Genomic DNA, 23,608 nt, shown 5'->3' with positions numbered 1-23,608 from the left:
TCTCCTCTTTTGAGAAAAGGAGCCAAACTTGATATTTTTCCCTAATTGTCAGAGGAATATAAAATCAAAAACATCAATGAGCTAAAAGTCAAATTTCTGAAGCCACTATCAGTTATTATCAACAAGGCTTGTTAAAGAAGATAGCCTTGATTTTAAGTGATAACCTCTCAAGAATACAAGGATTTGGAAGATTTACATTTCTAGGGGACACCATACTAGCTATAGTCGGGCTACCAGTAGCATCCTATATACATGCCTGTGTGCCTAGCATGTACCAGTATATACACAAAATATAAAGAAAATATATCGAGAAGCTATAAGCAGGAAAACCAATATATTACAATTTACTAAATATTGTGATAGCATAAATAGAAGATACTATATGAGTAGGAGAGTACTATTGTACACCGAATGTTTGAGTGTCCCTCAATTCATATGTTTAAGTCCTAGACCCCAATGTGATGGTGTTAGGAAGTAATTGGGTTTAGAAAAGATCATGAGGGTGGGGCCCCATAGTAGAATTAGTACCCTTTTAACTAGAGGAAGACACACCAAAGCATCTTCCTTCTACCATGTAAGGACACAGAGAGAAGAGAGCTGTCTGAATGCAGAAATAGGGCCCTTTCCAGCTCATGCCCACACTGGCATCTTCATCTTTAACTTTCAGCCTCAAGAACTGTGAGAAACAAATGTCTTGTTTAATCCCCCCTCCCCTAGTCTATGGTATTCTTTTAGTTTGTTTCTTTCTTCTTTTTCGTGCTGGTCCTGGGGCTTGAACTCAGAGCCTGGACGCTTGTTCCTGAGCTTTTGAGCTCAAGGCTAGTGTTCTATCACTTGAACCCCAACTCCACTTCTAGATTTTTTTGGTGGGTAATTGGAGGGAAGAATCTCATGGACTTTTCTGCCCACGTTTGCTACAAACTACAATCCTTAGATCTCAGTCTTCTGAGTGGCTAGGATTACAGGCTTGAGTCATTGGTGTCCAGCTCCTCAGTTCTTTTTTTTATTAACATATATTTTTATTGTAAAGATACTATAGAGAGGGGTCACAGTTACATGAGCAAGATAATGAGCATTGTTACCCCCTCCTTTGTTTTTCCCCTACCCCCCTTCCCTCCCCACCTCCTGAACTCCCCCCTCCCTCCTCAGTTCTTAATAGCCAATTAAAATACAGTCTACTGGTTGCCACTCTTACACATGACCAAAAGCTACAGAGTTACCGAGTCACTAATGTTTGCCCTTTTTTGCCAGCCCTGACACTTGAAGTCAGGGACTGTATGCTGTCCCTAAGATTTTATGCTCTAGGCTAGTGCTCTACCACTTGAGCCACAGATCCATTTCTGGCTTTCTTTGGGGGGGGCTTAATTGGAGATAAGAGTCTCACAGACTTTCCTGCCCAGGCTGACTTCAAACCACAATCCTCAAATCTCAGCCTCCTGAGTAACTAAGATTATAGGTATGAGCTACTGGCACCTGGCAAAGTTTGTATTTTTTACTTAAATGAATTATCTGTTAATGGATAAGTGAATGAAAAAAATAAGACATATACACAAAAGGGAATAGCACTCAGGCATAAAAACAATGAAACTGTGACACTTGTAAAAAAATGAATGTTAAGTAAAATCACCCAGGCACAGAAGGAGAAATAACATATGTTCTCACTCATATGTGGAAACTAAAAATTAATTTCAGCCACACATTGTGGTGTAGACCAGTAATCCAAGGAGGCAGACGCAGGTAAACTGTAAACTGTAGGTTAACCTGGGCTATATAGCAAATTATACCTCAAAAACAAAAACCTTAAAAAGTTGATTTCATGGAAATAGAGTGGAATAGTGGTCACTAGAGATTAAAGGGGAGAGGGAGAATTGAAGGAAATTGGGTAACAGATAGCAAAAGGAAGTTATAGGAATACTGAGTTTGGGTATTTGTATAGCACAGTAGATTGACTACAGTTCACAACAATTTATTATATACTTATAAAGAAGTAAGAGTTTGAAGTTTTCAAATATAAAGAAGTGATAAACATGTAAGAAGAGGGAAATGCTAATTATCCTGATTTCATCATCACATATTGTACATATATATATATATATATATATATATCGAATTACCACTCTGTACCCCATAAATGTGTACAATAGTATGAGACAATTTAAACAATGACAAACCATAAAAATATTTTACATTTCTCGAGGACCCTAGTTTATTTATGTGCGAAGTTTGCCTGCCACAGGATTCATGAGAAGGCTGCAAGTTCCAACACCAAGGAAATGAATTCCTGCAACTTCAGAATAAAGGTTTCTTTCTAGAACTTCATCAGTCACAGGGCTTTCAGTGGCTTCTATCTTGCTGTTCATTTGCATAGTTGTAGAATTATTTCTAGGTTTTTACCTGTTAAACATTTCTTTTTCTTGTAATTGTTGCATTGTTACCATTTTAACACTTATTTTTGTTCCTCTCCAATGCTTTGTTATCACTGAGCTCTTTCACCACTGGAAAAAGAGAAGAGACAGTGTAGGCAAGTTGTGGGGTCTTATTGTCTTCCACCAGAAAAGTTTAAGGTTTATTACATTCGCCTAAAAGAATGATTAGGTCTCAACAGGCTGCTCTACTAATGATGTCCTTCAGGCATCACGTATCCAGTGGCTGTAACTGGGCCTCTGTTTTAACCATTCCCTTCCCACTGCCCCTAGGCAGCACAAGTTCCTCCTCTCCTAAGTCACAATAACATTGACTTGTTAGTGAGTCAGGAAGAGCTGTGGGATATGAGCTGCTATTTTATTACTGCCTTTTGAAGTATTTTAACTTCACAGCAAGACATGGGGAATTCTGAGGGCCAAGGCTAAGTTTTATAGCTATATTTTTTAGTACAAAAAAGAAGAAAATGAGCTGGGTGCCAGTGGCTCATGCCTATAATCCTAGCTACTCAGTAGGCTGAGATCTCAGGATAGTAGTTCAAAGCCAGCCCAGCAGGAAAGTCCATGAGACTCTCATCTCCAATAAACCACTAGAAAACTGGAAGTGGCGCTGTGGCTCAAGCGGTAGAGCACTAGCCTTGAGCTGAAGAACTGAGGGACAGTGCCCAGGCCCAGAGTTCAAGCCTCATGACTGACCAAAAAAAAATGCCCAAGGAATAGAAACTGGTTATAAGGGTCCTTTACTCAGTACCCATAGCCCATTGATAGGAGGCAGAAGTGGACACAATATCTGTTTGGACACCAGCATTTTTAGAAATTCTCCAGGTTCCCCAGACTATGTCCACGATGCCTGTGCTGGCATCCCCTATAACTCTAAAGAAATGCTCTAGTGGTGGCTCACAGCGTGGACCTGAGATCCTTGACATTGCAGCAAACAATGAGAGGATTAGAAGACATCTGCTTTTTTGGACTGTGCTGTTGATTCTATATTTACCCATAGGACCACCTTTCATTCTCATCCCACAAGGTCCCCAGAGTTAGATGGCCAAACAATGTACTTTCTCTACCCATGCCAGTTTTAGCCTGGTTTGTAAATCCATCTGAGATGCTCCTTTGTCTCTTGGATGTAGTACATACTATCTCCTTGTTGTCTGGACTCATTCTTTATTGGGTCCAAGTCCTAAGTACTTTTCCACAAACTATGATTCCTGATCCCTAACAAGCTAGTTATTGACCTTTATGCTATAATGTTTTCATAGATTTCCATGAACAGTGCTAATCATGACATAGACCATGAAAAGAATCTGAAATATCACTTAAAAGGAGGCACTGACATTGGCTGGAAGGAGAGGCTGCCCTGTCTTAACATGTCTAAAGTATTGTAATAGGTATGTGACCTCTGAGCCTTGAGCCCCATGGATTTCAGTATTTGAAACTGTGGATGTCATGGACTTAGTCATTCAGTTTTTAAGCCAGTGATCTGTTTGATCAAGTCGTTGGACAGTAATAGGTAACAATGAATGACAACAAAAAATGGTGGCTCTAGGAAGAAATTGGTAATCCAAGTAAGGGGTTAATGATGGCTTGTCTAACATGTTTGTTGCTTGAGTTCAACTAAATCAATCAATGGTAAGAACCAGTCTCCATTTATGACTGCAAACCATACCCAGGAAAGTTTCAAAATCTCTTATTTGCAAAGCAAACAAACACACTACCTCTTTTCCAGAAATAGAAAACATCCATTGGCTTAGAGATAAAGATAATACTCATTTGGAATTCAGATCAATTATCCTGACAACTTAGATTTTCACATTCCAAGTAAAAATAAGGATAAATAAGCCTCTCTGGGTGGTTTTTGCATTAGAATTTGTTCAGAAGAAAACATTCATTAAAAGTCATCTCTGAGAGAATGAAGTAACAGCAATGTATTCTGAGTATTCCTTTTCAATATTTTATCAAGTTGGAGTTATTCCTTGTTCCATGTAACTAAAAATTCAAGGCTCCTAAATCAACTACACAGCTCAGTAACATTTCAAGATCCTCTCCGAGCTCATTGTCAAATAGCATTCCTTTGAATCTTCAAAATCAAATTCTTTTGAAACTGGAACGGGGGTTAAATTTAGGTCAGCATGGATTTCATAAAAGCAAAATCCTTTCAAGTCTGCATTAAAAATTCATATGTCTAACTGAATGGCTTTGGTTGGGTGATAATAATAACTATTACCAAAAGTTAATTTCCCTTTTCTGCTCTTTCCCATAAGAAAGTTCTTCAGCTTCATCCCAGATGTATTGGAAGGTTTCATCTCAGTTTGGAAACACAAACAGGACTGAGTATGACACGTAGTCATCGGTATATTCCATTTAGTCATAAAGGATGACAAATGTGTGCAGTCGTGTGTTGGGTCAGTTCTCATTCACATCATTTTGTCCTCATCCTGGTTCCTGGGGTTCATTCTGACGGCATGGAATCCTTTGTGTTATTCTTATTCCTTTGTTCTCTTATGTAATTGTGCTAAAACACCAGATACTGTTTTTTTACTTTAACTCAAAACCACTCCTCTCTTTCTCTAGACTATAAAGTAATCTTTTATGCCAAACTAATTTGCAAATATCCTAGCAGGTCTGCACAAGCATGACACAGATAACATGGTGATAACACAGAGTTGTCTCACAGGGCATTCTGGGTGTCACTTTATCTTGAGGAAAGACAGAGCAGGGGGCCACAGGGGGCCTACTGCTTGTGTTTGCCATCTGGTGTCAGAAGTTTCTCTCCAAAGACATCGGTGTTTGTAACCCAGCTACAAGGTGTCGGAAAGAACGGAGTCGAAGCAGTGTAACCAGTAGTTATGCTGCTTTGAAGTAAGGTCCTCTTTTTAGGAGGCATGTGGAACAGGGGCAATAATTGGGCACCATGAGGCTTAGAAGAGATCACTGCTACGCTGCTATTCACATAGTGTCTGGCACACAGAATGTGGCTCATAAATATTTCTAGTGTTCAGCCATCGCAGATATGCAACAAATATTGGCCAAATAAATGCTAAATGGCCAAGTGGGCAAATGAATGAATGAATAAGCAACCAGAATAAAGCCTGTTTTATGGTCCATGTTCTAGGTTCCTCTCCCCTATACTTTTCTCCTTAAGAAATGGAGTATATTGTGCATGATGGAGTTTAGTAATGTTGAATAAAGAGTACATTTGCTCCTGAGCAGGAGGATAAAGAGCAATGGTTTGCTTTAATTCCATAGTCTTCCTGTTGGCAGAATGTATCAGTTGGCAAGATAAGAGGGCAGACTGAGCCCTCACTAGGAGACATTACAGGGAATATCAATTAAAATGGAAACAAAATGTCATGTCAAAGCAGTGTAGACAGTTGTGAATCCACCTGTGCCCCATCCACACCCGCATGTATACGGCAGAAAGCCTCTCAATCTGCCTTACTCATACCTGAGCTCCTTTTTTCAGGGCCTGAGTTTCTGTACTTTCCCCCTTTCAAACCTGCTTAGCTCCTTGCTTCTCTGATTCTCTAGCTGGCAGAGGTATGGTACCTTTTTGTTCCTGCCCTGGTCAAGCTGTTTAAGAGCTGAAATGTCATTTGGCAAATGATGAGACAGACATGTGAGTTTCTTATGGATGCCGTGGGCTTATCTGCCTGTACTGCTGATTTTGTATGGTCCACAAATGATGCTGTAAGTAACTGAATGGCCCTTGACAGAAGAAAGGTTTCCTACCCCCAGACTAAAGGAATTGTTATTTCTTTGGTCTATGTAGAATCTGGGCAAGGACACTGAAATATGCAATGCTCCCTGGAACCCAAGATCAAAGGCTTCTCATGGCCCTTTCCTAATTATCTTCCTTCTCCTAACTTCATCCTTCTCCAGCTCAGAAGGATGATCAGAAAGGGGACAGCAGGCAAGTAGCCGCAATAGATATCTGACTGCGCCAGGCACCTGTGGCTCACAACTTTAATCCTAGCTACTCAAGAGGCTGAGATCTGAGGATCATGGTTCAAAGCCAGCTAGGTAGGAAAGTCCCTAAGAGATTCTTATCTCCAATTAACCATGGGTGGAAAAAACTGAAGTGGCACTGTGGCTCAAAGTAGAAGAGCATTAGCCTTGAGCAAAAAATCTCAGGAACAGCACCCAGGCCCTGAGTTCAAGCCCCACAACCAACAACAACAAAAACAACAACAAAAGAGATCTGACTAATGATGGAGTAAGTCCCAAAGCTTGGCTTTTCCAGAAAACTGTAGAAATGCTGGTCTAAATGGAATACTTAATAAGAAATTCTGGAATTCCAGGTTCCTCCTGTGAAAGGCTTCTTCACACCATTATGTAGTGGCATTATTCAAACAAAGAGACTAGATTTTTACTCACCTGTTTTCTTCCAACTACTGTTCAGCTTTGGGGACATATTTCAGTTCACTTTTAATATTCTGAATCTCCGATAGGTTGACTGCAGGTCCTGGAAGTTTCTTTGCTCCCGGAATTGGCTTCTTTTCCTCATCCGAGGTAGAAGGAGCTCCCTGAGGAGAAAGGAGAAGAAAGTCAATTCACCAAAAAAAAAAAAAAAAGACATTTGATCTCTCTGGCTCATGGGATGAACCAGAAAAAAATTAAAGCAAAAATAATATTAGCATATGATTCTAGAAGTAACTTTCCCTTGTTTTGCTTGTGTTGGGACCACCTTAGAGTTTCAATACAATTGCCTGAAGTTTATACAGGAATGTAAAAGAAAGTTAGAAGAAAAAGAAAATAAGTCATCCACATGACAGAAAATACTAGAATACTGTTTAACATCTGGTAACTAATAAATATTACCAACAATTCAAAGGATTTGTGTTTCCAAGAAAAGCATCTTACAAGACTAAATTGAATTCGGTATCATACAGTCATAATATGCCTAACAGCATAAATCTGTGTAACATTGGTGAACAGTTGGCTCTAACAATTTGTGCCACCCATGACATCTTTATGAAGTATAAACAGGATGAAAGGACAAAAGGAAAACATCCTTGAACATAGACAATAGAGGAGGAAGTGACAGAGAAGACCCAGCCCTCTTCTCCTGCTTTGGGAAGTATTTTATATTTCCTATCATTAAATGCTGTTATGTTTTCATCACAATTTTTAGTGTAGGACTCACATCTACTCTTTTTGGTGCCCCGCCCCATGCCTGGTTACAGAGATATAAACAGATATTTGATGTTTGTTGTTTGATTCCCCAGGATGTACCCTAATGACAAATCCACACCTCTGTGTACATACACCACACACACATAGAAAAGGGATCATAAAACAGTAAGGTAAGTCGTCGTTTGCAGCTCCAACTCATTACTACAGAAGAAAGTTGCTTGTTTGGTTAGTCCCATTGCTCTTATTTGCTCTAGGTGGAGGTGGGGCAAGACCTCGGCTCTGGGAGGAAGGCCATGCACGACATTTAATCCCCTTGGCAGTCTGAGCACACACCTCTGATCAGATAGATTACAACCAGGAAGATCATTGAAAGAGGGCCCCAGCTGCTTCCTGCTGAGGTCACACTTCCCAAGCCTGCTGGATCACCAATGACTGAACGAGACCAGAGTCAAGGGGTGGGCCCATGCCTGGGAGACCTCTGGTAAAACCACTTGGCCAGAGAACTGGCCTTAGTCTGAACCACTTCCACCTTCCCGCCCCTGCTTCATGGTTCATGCTTTAATGGTTCCCAGCCTCCTGTAACTCCTCATTCTCCTTACAAATATTTTCAGCAATAAATATTTCACAAGATGAATCTCATTTCTGGGTCGGCTTCTTGAGTCACTCAAAGTAACACAGCCCTCCATGCCAGCTCTACAGAGCTCCAGCTGCCTGGCCAGCAAGTGGGTGAACCAATGCCATTCCACAGGGGAAAAATAAAAAAGAATTAAGAAAGCACACATCTATCTCCTAGGAAGCCCTATACCTCCCAGTCTAACTTGACAGCCCTGCCACAGGGAGTGGATGGGATTAAAGTCCATGCCTTGTGTTAACCCTCGTCTGGCTCCTGTGTCTTCTTCTTCAACTGGCGAGATCCTAAAGGAAGAACATGTTCAAGCCTCTGCCAAATTATTTGGTAGATATGTATGTCCTTCACAGAAATGTTTTAAAATTGGTTATTGGAAAAAATGAGTGGACTTAGCAGATAGTGCAGTGTTTTTCTTCTACTAAGGGTTAATGGTTTTCTCTGTAATCCTTTTCTCTACATCTGGTACCTTGCTAAAGAAATAGCTAATGTGTTACCCATGTGAAGTGATAAAGGAATTCAATGTAGACCGTATGCAGGGTAAGTACTTAGAAGAACAGATTGTCTCTCCAGGTCAGTGCGCCAGTGACCATAGGGTCAAAGAGACATAGGATTGGCTGCTTTTCCTCAAGTCACATTCATCACATGTAAGTGCAGATGTCGAAGCAGTAATTAAAACTGTAAAACACCCACACAGAAGATGACGTCTTCTAAAATGTTCCTTGCTAGTCTTCTGGGAAGGAATTTTGAAAAAGTCTATAAAGTGTTGCTTTTTTTTAATATGTGTAGCACTGAAATGAAAAATGTTTCCTCACTTAGAAATGTTCCTGCGGTTGTTAGGTGGGTAGATCTTAATAAAGAAGCATGAAGGAGAAAAATGCTTCCAATTCCTTCTGTCAAATTCCTGGGTAAGCCACATTCACTGCCATTATAACATCAAAATGTGTGACACTGGAACATTAAATGCATGAAGCCACTAGCAGTACTCATGTGCAAGGATGTATGGTGTGAAAATATGCAGATTAATAATGATATTATCTAATACCGAGCATCTTTCTGTCAAAGTATTACAACTTCAATGTCCTGTGTAGTTTATTTATCAAGGTAAGGAAGGATTTCAGCATTTGATTTGGTAAGGTAGCATATGGTGGACATTTTAAGTGACATATTTAGTAATAGGCAGTACCTTGACATTATAATATTGACCCAGGGAAGAGGGCTGATAGTGGTACATTTTTTATTGAGTTGTAACTTTTTTTAAAAAAACATAATGGAAATCAGATTCCATTGCTTTTGTGAATTTCTTATTATAAGCATTACAATCAATTAAGGCCTGCTTGAAGAAGCAAGGTGCCAGGTGGTCTTATTTAGCTAATTCAGTACATTCTTTATTTTTTTCATAGATATTAGAATTGAAAAGGGACATGGAAGATGTTCTTTGCCTTAGATGAAGAATGTGAATGAAAACTTATGGATAATAGCAGCATTCCCAGTTTCAGGAAGAGCTACTGCAAAGGGAAATGGTGGCTTTGAGAATCACAGAGAATTTGTAAAACTTTAGGGGGAGCATTTTCCAGCTACCTTGCTTTCATCTCCCCCATTACTACCAGATACCATCCTGAGATTTTACCTAGACTCTCCTATGTGAGAACTAATCTGACCTGCTTATTCATGCTACAACATTGAAGACTTCAACCATACCAGCAAATGCTTCCATTGCTAGCTCTCCCAGCACCTGGACTAACACACTTCATCCTCATATGAACCTACACATCTGCCACTGCCCTGCTCGTATCCTTGTCTTATAGTTCAGAAGATTGGAGGGGGGGGCGGTTAAGGAGAGTGGTACAGCAGGAGACCTACTTAAAAAAAAAAAAACTGGTCCAAGGCCACACTTCTTACAATGGCTGGATCAGACTTAAATGACGTGCTAGCATCATGTAAAGGGGGCAATTTGAAATGGAAAGGGTAATATTTATCAGAATGCCCCCATGTGCTATTTGGTGGCTTAACATGCTATTTTAGTTAAAAATGAGATTTGGGAGGCTTAAAGTGGCTTAGTAATACTCTTCAGATCACTTCAGGCAAGCAGCTGCTTGTCTTAGGCAAAAGGGCCACCCTTTTTATGAGGATTTGGCTCTAAGGCATGACTCAAGTGGTACAGCTGCAGTCACTAGCAAGCATGTCCTGAGTTCAGACCCCAGTACCACATTTTGTAAAAAGATAAATTATAGTGCGTTAGACCTTGTCACTTCATTCTGGGTTGCTCATTTTGTGGTAATGAAATGCTTCACATTTTTATTTATTTTTTTTCCTCAGAAATACATGAGGTTTCAGCAGAAAAGTCACGTGTGAGTAAAACATATAAACATCTGCAGAGGGAACTCTTTCCTCCTTTGGTATTTTTTGATTTTAGCCTCCATTTTAACACATCAGGTAATTGAGTTTGGCGTGAAGTGAAGAATGAAAGGGAGGGGAAAAGGCAGAAATGGAAACTAGATAGACTCCCTTGCAAAACTCTTCCAAGGAAGATGAAAGCATCTAATGTGTTTGTCTGAATCCATAAGTGAATTAATGAGTTCTGATGGCTTTATCACCCGCCAGAATCTGTACTAAATATATCTTGCTTGGTTCAGTAAACGCTCGAGTAAAAACTTAGAAACTCATGACTAGCATCCGACAGAAAGCATCTGAGGTGCTATATCCTTCCCACCACACACAAAATCAGTCACCAAGTAGAAATTAAACAGATCTTCAAGTAACCATACTTACCTTTGGCCAGTAGGGAGAAAGGTATTGAGTTTCCCATTGGAATGAACAAAAGACTGCTATAGAAACCTAAAGGCTCTATGATGATTCCTTGACACATAGCTATTGGGCCCTCCTTGTCCTGGAGAACCATCCTGCCTGGCCTCTGCCCTCGCTTAATGAGGACGCTGAAGGACACAGGCCTTACTGAGCTCTGCTACTTAAGTTTTCCTCACCTCCTCCATTTCAGGAGTGCATTCTTTTCTTCTCGGAGGTTGCCCAGCTCCAGGCCTAAAGGCTCCCATTGGAATATTGATGTTTGCCTAGAAGAGAAAAGAGGATACATTTAGTTCAAGAAAAAGGTAAGGCACTGTAATGACATTCTCAGGCAGTCATCATTGTGAAGGGGAAAAAAAATGTGTCTGCAAAGTACATCTTCAAAGCTTTTTATCTCTAGAAAATTGCTGTCATGACAGCAGGGGAAAAAATATGCGAAGGAAAATTTGACTTACATTTATTACAGATTTCTGGGATTCATCCTGAGGTCTGCACAGTGATTTCACAGTTCCTTTTTGGGTGGAAGCTTTTTTTTTTTTATGACAGTGTATCTGGCCGTTGCCCTCCTGTGGTGCACACTGTGTTCCTCTCTCAGATAAGGAACACGGAAGGACAGGAAATAAGGAAAACACATGAGCAGGAGCCATGCTCACACCATAGGTTTCCTTCGGGGTCCTTCACTTTACCCTCGGATGGGCTGCTATGGGCAGTGGTCAGGAGGATTCATCCTTCGCTAAGCTGCCTCCTCCTTTGTGTAACGTGTTTTTAAATTATCTGTAAGTAGTTGTACAAAGGAACTGGCGCATAACAAAGCCATTTATGGATGCAATGCACCTTGACCAGTGTCTTCCCCTTCAGCTTTCTCACCCTCCCCTTTATTTTTCATCATTTGGTGGTATATACAATGAATTGTTGACCGTATTGTCTCCCACATGCCCCTGTCATTTGCCTACCCCTCCCCTTGGCCCCCAAATCTGTAAGTAAACATGTTGGGCTGTATGTGCAAGTGGTTACAAATGAACTAACTGAAGTATAATAGACTCGATGGAGAGCTCAAATATTATAATCTTTAAAAAAAAAAAAAGAGTAGGTCAAAGCCCAGCAAAATCAATAGCAAGAAATTGGTATCTTCTGTAACATCTTGCTCCTAGGCCAGCATCCATACAGGCCTCTGGAGTTTGCATTCTTCTACCTTCCTCCTGGGGGTGGGGTGGCAGTAAGGAGTAAGGAAAATGCTAGTGAGTCAACCTCCCTTTGTATCAAAACTCAGCTATTTTTGTCCTTCATTAAGACAATATACTTCTCTCCATCTGTGGTAAATATAAAATACCCTCTAGTAAACATGTGATATGCTAAACATGAAATTGTATAATATGTAGACACATATTTGAATTTGGGAAGAGAATATGAAAGTTTGAATTTTGCCCATATTTTGTCTTCCATCAAATGTTGAAAATATTTAATGCAGACCAAAACTGTCTTCTACTAGTAGTGCCATTCCAATAAAATATGCACTAAAGGTGAGTGCTAGAGACTCATGCCTGTAAACCTATCTACTCAGGAGGCTGAGACCTGGGGATCATGATTTTAAGCCACCTCAGCCAAGAAGGTCCATGAGACTTTTATCTCCAATAACCCAAAAAAGCTGGGAGTAGAGCTGTGGCTCAAGTGGTAGAGCACTAGCCTTGAGCAAAAGAAGCTCAGGGACAGTGCCCAGGTTCTCGGACTTGCAGAAAAAATGTAGAATACATTTCCCACTGAAAATAAAACATTGCCTCATGAGTAATCAAGCATATGGAAGGTAGAAACCCACATAAAGATATGTGGGCTTGAGAAAATGAACTTTGTTTTGATGCTGTGATTGAAAATGTTGCCTGAGAAAAAGGAGCAGAATATTTTGTTGTCTTACGAAGTAGATTGGGCTTTGGTACACCACCAAATAAGATTATTAGAAAGTGTGGCAAGGTACATGTGGAACCACCTGGTATAAAGTCTGTTGGCCAGAGGAATGGTTAACCCATGACACAGGAATTAACTAATATCCATGTTTGGGCAGCATGTATTCTGCTCCTATGAAGGGAGCAACAAGTAACTTTTTTCAACTAGGCCTTTAAAACTTCTTCTTCCCTCTAGAATAATGCTGACCCCACAGAAAGGAAGTAGATCCAAAGTATGGCAAATGACAAGAGACTCATCATTGTGGGGCCATTCCTTTAGGGTTAACAAGCCAAGCAGTAGTTTTTATTATATTTTCATTATCTTTAAGTAGTAGTACAAAGGAGTCACCATTCAACAAATCCATTTATGAATACAATGCTTCTTGATGGATGTCACCCCTTCCAAGAAGTATTTACCATATATACCATAAGACAGAAGAGCATACCACATGGGGAAGACAGGCCTTATCTTGTGACAAATATGAAGCCATAGCTTATGAATTCCAAAACATGCCTCTCTCCGTGTCTTTCAAATCAGTATGTGTCTTAGTCTCTGTGGTATCTTCAAAAAATATTTTTGAGATAGGGTCTTACTATATTGCCCAGGCTGGCCTTAAACTGCAGGGCTCAAGTGATCCTCCTACTTCAGCCTCCAGAAAAGCTGGGACTACAGGCATATATCTCCATCCAGTCTTTAACAGTTTTAATTGGCACAATTTCTTTATTGCTTGTCACACACACACACACACACACACACACACACACACACACACACACACACACACACACACCACACACAGATGTAAGGGCCTGAAATAAACATGATCCAAATGATGTAAGCAGATTCAAAGAAAATAACCTATATCAGACTAATAGATTATTTCTATCACTACAATTTGGATGAAAGAGACAGAAACTCAATATAAGGACTATTTGGGAGAAGGTTAACAAAAGGTTAGTTAGAATCAGGCATGATGGTACACACTATAATCCCTACACTGATTAAGAAACTGGATGTCAAAGATGTTAGATAATGTGCTGAAGTTCACACAGTAGATATATAAGTAAAAGGATTGCAAATCAAGGCTGCTTAACTTGATAAAGTCAGACCTTTTCACTCCTCCAAACTGATCTCCCATGAGTTCTTTTTCACTTGGACAGAATTAACGCTAATCAGCTCTGACATTGCAGAATAGACCCTGAGAGTTGACTTGGAAAAGGGATATACAAAATGGATACTTCTAGAAGTACCGAAAGCCACTTTGAAAAATGAGCCATCAAGTCACTCACTCACTTGATTATAGCCAGAAGAAAAAGTTCTATAACTTGAATTTGCTAGAAAAATGTAGATCTGCAGATCTGTTTTTATGCCATTTGCCAGAGAGTCGAATCACGCTCCTCTCTTCTTCACTGCCATGCTCTGGGTTCAAATGCAAATAAAATGTCATTTCTACCTGCAAATTGGGCATGCCATCTTCTCAGAATGTGTTTGGAATATAATCTGTACATTTTATAAAAAAGGATAGATAGATAGATAGATAGATAGATAGATAGATAGATAGATAGATAGATAGATAGATAGATAGATAGATAGATAGATATAGATAGATAGATGCCAATATATACAGTTCCTCTCCCTACCCAGGAGATAGAGACCAAGTAGATCATGGTGAAGACTATTTCAGGCAAAAAGTTAGCGAACCCTCCACCCATCTCAATAACTAAACCACATGGGTGGCATAAGTCTATAATACCACCTATGGTAGGAAATGTAAGCAGGAAGATTGTGATCCAAGGCCAGAAAAAAAATTTGGGGGGGGGGGTCCGGTCGTGGGGCCTGAGCTCTGGGCCTGGGTGCTGTCCCTTAGCTCTTCAGCTCAAGGCTAGCACTCTACCACTTGAGCCACAGCGCCACTTCCGGTGTTTTTCTTTTTGCTTATGTGGTGCTGAGGAATCGAACCCAGGGCCTCATGCATGCAAGGCAAGCACTCTACCACTGAGCCACCTTCCCAGCCCAAGAAAAAATATTTTTTAATAATAAAAGTCCTCCCCCCAAAATGGCTGAGGTTGTGGCTCAAGTAGTAGGGTGTCCACCTGACAAGCTCCAGGCCAAAGGTTCTAACCCCAATACTCTCAAAGGAAAGGAAATAAAAAAAGACTGGAGTTCTTTCTCTGATTTGAATTCTGTACAAATGTAAAGGAAGCCGGCTCTTGGTTTTGTTTTGTTTTTGTTTTTTTGCTTTGGTAATGCAATCTTTTGTATCTGTTGTCCCTCCTGGAGGTTTTGTCATCTTAGACAGCAGAGCATCACTTTCCCAAGCTATACATAATTTGTAACATCCTTCAAGTTGGGAATGGAAAAAATCTACTAGGTTATCTTTTGCCAAAACAGGATACCAGTGCCTGATAGAAGACCTATCTGATGTGAAATGAATACTGCCCTTGATCACACTGGGTGAAAAAAAAAGTAAAAAGAATTCCCTGTAAGTTAATTCCACCACTCCCTTAATTATTTGTATTGTTCTCCTTGTTGGGTACTAGGCTTTGAGCCAGGAAGATTCTGGAAACAATATTCCCACCACAGCCACTCCTATGGGCTTACAATGGGATGACATCTTCTTTCCCTAGTGGGTTAGATTCTGATAGCTGCTGCCCTTGAGTACTCCTATTGATCTTTGCTTTCTACAGCCATTGTTCCCCTCTCTCCCCTCCCTTTTTTGTCCCTAATCTGTCTCCTTTGAACTCACTGAGCTTCCTGTGTATTTGTTTCAGATCTCCTCCACTGGTTCTCTCTCCTTTTCAAAGGTCCCAGCAGCTCCTGCCATTCTCCCTAGGCACCAGGTACTATATAGAATTGCATTGTACTAGTCTCAGAATCCTCAGCCCTCTGAATGGAGCAAGATATGGCATTCTGAGGTTCATATAAAACATCTTTATAGACTACTTTCAGCACGCATGTTTTCTGATTAAAAATGATACTCTGCCTGGCACCAGTGACTCATGCTTGTCATCCTAACCACTCACGAGTCTGAGAGCTGAAGATCACAATTCAAAGCCAGTCCAGGCAGAAATATCCACGAGACTCTTATCTCCAATTAACCACAATAAAGCTGGAAGTGGAGCTGTGGCTCAAATGGTAAAGCGTTAGCCTTGAGCACAAAAGCTCAGGGACAGCACCTAGGCCCAGAGTTCAAGCCCCATGACTGGCAAAAAAAAAAAAAAAAAGAGATTCTGTTTTCATCTGTTCACCCACATAAGACAGATGGATATTCGGACACATCTACCAACTAAAATACAGCTAACATATCTTAAAATAAAATGCCTTCTCACTAGAACACAAAACTGCTTAGGGATTCTTGAAATGTCGATTCAAAACATAACAACCTCACCCCCGCCCAAGACAATGGAGAAACTCCTACTCAGCCAAGGTTCCTTAACCTAATGTTTCACGCTAAGAGGTTTTTCTCTTTCCCTCTCTGTTCTCAACACTCTTTGTTCTCTTTAATAATTTCCTGAATGACTCAGCTGTAGTCTCATCATCCAAGGTAAAGCACAAATAAGCTGTACCTTGCCAATGTGCACCATTGTGGAGCGGGGGTGGGGGTGGGGGGTAAGGGCAGGCTGTATCTCTTAAGTCAGTGTCAGTCTTTGTCAGTGGCAACATCAAAAATGACATTTGTGAAATACAGATGAGGTGGATTTAGTCAACATCCATTATACATGTGTTGTAAATATCACAATGAAGCCCATTTATACAACTAATTTATGCTAATAATTTTAATGATGTCCTTTCAGCCAGTATCAGTTTGCCTCATGTCACAAAGCTGAATCTTTGCTCAGCACCACACAGATTAGCTTGAAGTCACACCAAACCCACTTGAAAGTCAGATTGTTATATTCAAGTTCTTCCTACGCATTAAAGAAACCAACATTGGATATCATAAACAATGTATTATGTAAGAAACTTTAGATCCAGAGAAAAGGTCTAGGTGCTACATTAGAACTTAGTCAAACAAAAGTTAATGTTTTGGTTTCCGGCTTTTGGGTGTGTTTTGTTTTGTTTTGTTGCCAAGGTCTGGATTCTATCCCTGAGCTTTTGTGTTCAAGGCTAGCACTCTACCACTGGAGCCACAGTTCCACTTCCAGCTTTTTCTGTAGTTTATTGGAGGTAAGAGTCTCATGGACTTTCCTGCCTGGGCTGCTTCAAACCATGATTCCCCAGATTTCAGCCCCCTGAAGAGCTAGGATTACAAGGGTGAGCCACCAGTGCCCAGCAAAAGTTAATTTTGGGGGGGGGGTCCGGTCGTGGGGCCTGAACTTTGGGCCTGGGCGCTGTCCCTCAGCTCTTCAGCTCAAGGCTAGCGCTCTACCGCTTGAGCCACAGCACCACTTCCGGCTTTTTTTCTTTTTGCTTATGTGGTGCTGAGGAATCGAACCCAGGGCCTCATGCATGCAAGGCAAGCGCTCTACCACTGAGCCACCTTCCCAGCCCCAAAGTTAATATTTTGTAGGCCATTGTGGTACACACCAGAATTCCTACTTACTTGGGAGGTGGAGGTAGAAGGATCATAGTCTCTGAGACTCACCAGGGCAAAAGAAAGAGACCCTATCTGGAAAACAAACTAAAATCAAAAAGACTAGGAATATGGCTCAAGAGGTAGGAGGCCCTCAGTTCAAACCCTAGTACCACCAAAAAAAGTAATGTTTTGTTCCAAATTTTAATAGACTAGTGAGGGAAGGCATATATCATTATTATTATTTTAGCTTACTCAGTGTTTTAGGTTAACTGAACAAATATGAAGAGTGGTAGTCCATTCCTTTGTAGCAAGGATTGTCATATATTTTGAATCATTTTTAAACTATAATTCCTACACAGAAAACACCTAAGAGTGCCAAACCCCTGCTTTATGTCCTGTTCAATGGACATCAGGTAATGATAATGTGTAGAGAAAGGGATGAGGTGCTTAAATGTGAGGCATCCAACTATTCTGTTCTAGATGGGTATGGAAGAACTCACCTGTAAAACCAGCTACTTGGGAGACAGATTATCAGGAGGATCATAACTTGAGGTATAGGCAAAAGGTGGTAAAAACCTATTTCAAAAGCAAACTGGAAGTAGTGGCTCACACCTGTAATCTCAGCTGCTCAGGAGCTACTCAGGAGATATATGTAGGAGCATCTCAGTCTGAGACCAGAAAGGGAGAGATCAGGAGGATCATTGGTCAAGGCCAACCCAGGCAAAAAGACCCCATCTCAATAAACAAGCTGGGCATAGTGTCATATTTTCTACCTTTAGGTGGTACTGGGAGTTGAATTCTGAGCCTTGTACTTGCGAAGCTGGCACTCTACCACTTGAGCCATGCCTCCAGCCTCTTTTAGCATTGGTTACTATCAAAGTGGGTCCCACTTTATGCCCAGGCTGCCTGTGCTGAAATCTTCCTACTTGTGCTTTCCTGTGTTACTGAGGATTACAGGCATGCACCACTACAGCCAGCCTTGGGTGAGATAAGAGTCTCTCAAACTTCTTTTTTTTTACCTAGACTGGCTCAAATCATGATCCCCAACCTCCATTTCCCACCTAAGATGAATGGCTTGAGTCACCATGCCAGCCATGGTGTCATACACAATTCTGTAGTTCAAGCTACATGGTTGGCATAAGTAGGAAGATTAGGGTTCGGGGCTAGCTTGAGCAAAAAGAATGAGAGCCTATCTGAATAGTAACAAGGCAAATGCTTTAAATGGTAGAGCACTTGCCTAGCAAGCATGAAGCTCTAAGTTCAGACCCCAACACTGCTTTAAAAAATAATAATACATACCTATTTTGTTCTACATGTGCATTGCATAGCATTGGAAAACTTCTTGTAGTAAAAAGTTACACACTCCCTAACAAAGCAGAGCTTCCATCATCTTTCCTTTTCAATGTATGATTAAAGAGCTGGATTTAGTTTCACTTGTAACTTGATTAAGTCAATTAACCCAGAGGTAGCAATTCACTGTTCACAGTTGCTTGTATTTCAAGAGCTCAATTGTCACTGAATTACTTTGTAGTTTTCATTCAAAACCATCTTTCTTTCTTTTTTTGTGATGATTCTGCGGCTTGAACACAGGGCCTGGGCACTGTCCCTGAGCCTTTGTTGTTGTTGTTGTTGTTTGTCAGTCTTAGGGCCTGAACTCTGGGCCTGTGCACTGCCCTCAGCTCTTCAGCTCAGGGCTAGCTCTCTATCACTGGAGCTATACAGTGCTACTTCTGGCTTTTTCTGCTTATATGGTGCTAAGGAATTGAACCCAGGGCCTCATGCATGCAAGGCAAGCACTTTACCACTGAGCCACCTTCCCAGCTCATCCCTGAGCCTTTTTGCTCAAAGTTAGTGCTCTACCACTTGAGTCACAGCTTTATGTCCAGCTTTTTTTTTTTTGGTTGTTTAGTGGAGATAAGAGTCTCACAGGGCTGGGATGTAGCTCAGTGGCAAAGTGCTTGCCTAGCAAGTGCAGCGTCCTGGATTCGATTCCCAGTATTAAGAAAGAAAAAAACCAAAAGAAAATATTTTTAAAAAGACTCTCATAGACTTTCTTGCTCTGGCTGGCTTCCAACAGTGATCCTCAGATCTTAGCCTCCTGAGTAGCTAGAATTACAGATGAGAGCCAGTGGTGCCCAGCCATCTTACTTTTAATGTGACGTGAATTGGTGTAGATGACTATCTTCTTCATCCAAATGCTGGCACTATTTCTGAATTTTAGTTTAGTTCTTTACAGGGAGGTAGTCAGCATACATAAAATGGTGACTGTCCTTCAAGTAACCTTGGCACTTATAATGACCACTGACGTAGTCCACAACCCCTCACCCAGCCTTGTGCTCTGTGCCAGGCAGAGGGATGGGAAGGAAAAAGACTAAGCAGCACTCACAGTATAGTCCTCCGTTATGGGCTTTGCAACCAGACTGAACAACTGAGTTCAGGGCGTAATTCTTCCTTCCCCAGATGTGTCATCCTAGTCTGGTATTTTACTTCTCCCACCCTAACTTTCTGATCTATGGAAATCCATTGCCCTGTGGCAGCTACATAGTAACTGAATAACTGTAGCTATCAGCATCCTGAAAATAAACTCTAGAAGCTATTCTCAAGAGAGATTTACAGACTTCAATGGTAGTCAGAGGCCCAGGGGCTCCCTTTGAAGAACACAGGGACCATGGGGGTAGGAGCAGGAGGAGTATTCACATAGCAGAAAGCTAGGGGCGTGGCGTAAGCACTTGCCTAGGAAGCACAAAACCCTGGGTTCAATTCCCCAATGCTGCAACAACAACAAAAAGAAACCTAGCATAATGAAGAAGTGAGCACACGAGTCTTTTTCTAAGTCTGCTAGGAAGTTCTCAGGTTTCGTGGGAGAGGACAAATAATACATACTGGCTTACTTTGATCAATGGTAAGAGAAAGGACTAGTGACAATCTAGAGAAGATTGGCTCTGTGTGAGCCCCAGCCCCAGGCAGGCCTGTGATCGTTCCCAAAGGGGCTATGTTCAGAAGGAAGAAGAAGGACCAGCAGATGCTGCCAGTTGCTGTATCACTTTGTCTCATTAGAGAAAGTCACCAAGCAGATCAGTGATGAGATTAGATTTCCCGCAGCTCTAGCTTTCCCCACCACCTGTCATGTCACTCTTTCATCTGAAGGGAGCGGATCTGTTGTGCAGTGTGCTGATGTTACCTTGGTTACAAACTTCATTCCTATAAACCATGGGTGTAACAAGTCACCTGCAGAGTCTTGAACCAGGGTTGTCAAACCGTGATCCATGGGACAAAGTGTCACACCACCTTATTTTTCCAATAAGCCTTCATTGGAAAACAAACACATTCATTCATGTATGAAATACCTATAGAAGCTTCAGAGTTGAGCTGTTGGAGCAGATCAAGGAACCCTGAAAGCTAAAGTATTTACTATCTGACCCTTTACAGGAGCAATTTGCCAAACACTGCTATAGAATTTGTCAGCTGCTTAACAAATTCCTCTCAAGGCTATGGAAGAATCAATTGATTGCTTCAGAGTGTTTTCAGACCTCTGAATGAGATTTAATTAATACAAAGACAAAGCAACATAGACTTAGAACCTTCTTACAATTCGAAGGCCCTCTCTTCTTCAATATGCACAGAAAAGACAAGCATTCTGTCTACATTCTATCTAAGATGCCCCCTTATTCTGGTACATAAAGGAAATGGAGTTGCTTAAAGAGAAGACAGGGCCAGGGTCCTTAGTGTGTTACACAATTAGTTAGAAGAGCCATCCAAGCACTTGTGTAATATAAACCAGGAACTTGCCATACATTATTTTGTTTATTCATTGTAATAACCCTATTAAGTAGAAATATTACATATTACAGAAAGATAAACTAAGGGTGAACTAAGATCACAGAAATGCCTGTGTTTGACTACACACATGCACACGCACATACACAAACACACACACACACACACACACACACACACACACACACACACACACACACACACACACACACACACACACACACAGGTACAATAGCACCTTCTGAAATGCCTGCTAGCAATATGGTTGAAGACAGTTTCATTTCACCCAAGCCAGACAAAGATCGATGCTTCTAGAAGTTTGCCTACAAAACACTAACCTGCAAGGCAGTGATTGGAAAGGTCCAATATGTGTAGTGAACATTTCATATGTTACAGTCCTTAAGAAAAACATGATGCCATTAGCAAGTTACAAACTTTAAGACATTTCCCCCAAACGACTATGGAAATCTTTCATGTAATTAACAATATCTCGTAAAACTGGTGTCCTAAAGGACACATTTTGACAACTGTTGAATTGGATGTTGTGAATGATTGATGATAACAGCTACTTATTAAGCCATTACAATTTTCCAGGCCCTAGCCAAAAGATTTGCATGTATTATGCTCACTTTACTCTTAAAGATACCCTATAAGGTACTGTTACGAATGCCCTTCCTGACAGATGAAGAAATGGAGGCACAAAGTGGAGGCACAAACTTGCCCAAAGTCATATAGCTAACAAGTACTGTGACAAGACTTTACATTTGGCACCATACTTGGCATGGAAAATGCACCTAGAAAAATGACTGGTGAAGTGGGTGGGAGATACTTTTGTCATAAATAGAAGTGACTAAGTGTATGGAAGAGAACATTCAAGGTGCCTCACACCTGCAATCCTAACTATTCAGGAGGCAGGGATCTGAGACTTGCCATTCAAAGCCAGCCTGGGCAGAAAAAGTCATGACACTCTTAATTCCAATTAACTATCAAAAAGCCAGTAGTGGGGCTGTTTGTTGCTCAAGTGGTATAGTACCAGCTTTGAGCCAAAAACAACGACAACAACAACTAAGGGACAGTGTCCAGGCCCAGATTTTCAGTCCCCCAAAAAGACCTCTCAGGATCATTTATGCAGTGAAGATATCCCTTCATCAGCCAGGCTTCCATTTGTTTAATAGAGGACAGTAATCTAGATAATGTTCCTACTATACCCATTTTCTATCATATTTAATGTACCCTTCTTTAAGTTAATGCAAAGATGAGAGGAAAATATTAGATTATGCTGGTTCTATTTAGACACAGAAGAACTAATATTTCATCTGAAGGTACATTCAATTGGGCTTTTTGTGTGGCATCGACTATATTGAAAGAGACAATACCACATAATGAACGTGTATTGCCCTTGTTGGTAAAGTGCATGGATTTTTTTTGTAATGCAGCAGAATAATAGCAATTGAAAGGAGTCAATAGTAGCTTTTTAAATATTACTGATCTAAAAATATGTCAAGGTCAAAATTAGTAAATAAAATGCTGGTGAATTTTCAGTGATTTTGAGTGAGGCTAGAGAAGGAAGAAAAATCAATACACTTTCAGCACTAAAAGGAAGAGAAGGAAAAAAGTTCAAGAGACTATCTTTCGTATTCTAGAAAATAAAAAGGGAAACTTATGGTTAATACTTCAAGAGCTTTGATTGCAGGGCTCATATCGTTATTTCATATTACCCTCATATGAAGCATTCTTTTTATTTTAGTTTCTTTTCTTATTTTGTTGTGTGCTAGAACTGAGGGTCTCATTTTTCCTCTTCTGCTCTATCACTTGTATCCCACCTCCACGCCAGCTTTTTGCTGGTTAATTGCAGATAGAGTCGTGTAGACTTTTATTCCTGAGCTGGCTTCACACCACAATCCTCAAATCTCAGCTTCCTGAGTAACTAGGATTGCTGCTAGTGCCTGGCTAAAGCATTATTGACTGATGACAACTATAACAATGGTTGATCTTCAACCAATGCTCACTATGCTATTTTCAGCATCTTATATACTTGTAGCCCTGAGAGGCGAGTGGTATTATTACCTCCAATTTACAGATGTGAAAATGAAGACCCAGAAAAGTAAAGTAGCACAAAGGAATTTCCCACCATCCTATACCAGCACTTAGTGCATTAAGGTCTCCAGCAGTCTAATGGTAGAGACAACGCTACTAACTGCTTGCACTCCAGGTAAAAGATTCAAAGGCTCACTGATGATCATAGGTCGAAGGGAAAAATAATACCCAGTAACACTGTCAGGAAATGTCAGAGACAGACACCAGAGGACTAAATGTCACCATGTAGAATGTAATCCTTATCAAATCCTAGGCCCCCTCCTTGGTGGCTTGTTCAGTGACAGGCATCCAGCGGTT

General features: G+C 40.7%; 1 protein-coding gene across 3 annotated transcripts in view; it reads right to left on the bottom strand.

Annotated features, from left to right (window-relative positions):
* Positions 1-23,608, bottom strand: part of Smpx (small muscle protein X-linked) — a 54,855-nt gene that overhangs the window by 23,696 nt on the left and 7,551 nt on the right. For 2 of the 3 annotated variants that reach the window (XR_011376079.1, XM_070040723.1), the window contains exons 3-4: positions 11,163-11,249; positions 6,795-6,943 (exon numbers count right to left, since the gene is read on the bottom strand). Coding sequence is in view for 2 of the 3 variants with exons in the window: in XM_070040723.1 (XP_069896824.1) it covers positions 6,809-6,943; positions 11,163-11,249 (222 nt within the window). In the remaining variant the exon portion in view is untranslated. Of the gene's footprint in view, positions 1-1,139; positions 2,496-6,794; positions 6,944-11,162; positions 11,250-23,608 lie in introns of those variants that run through there. The other variant, XM_070040724.1, reaches the window with a different exon arrangement.

Source organism: Dipodomys merriami, unplaced genomic scaffold, assembly GCF_024711535.1.
Source record: "Dipodomys merriami isolate MVZ:Mamm:240054 unplaced genomic scaffold, mDipMer1.0.p SCAF_3, whole genome shotgun sequence".
NCBI classification, from domain to species: Eukaryota; Metazoa; Chordata; class Mammalia; order Rodentia; family Heteromyidae; genus Dipodomys; species Dipodomys merriami.
The sequence above is the reverse complement of the archived record's forward strand: the minus strand, read 5'-3'. Positions and strand labels throughout refer to the sequence as shown.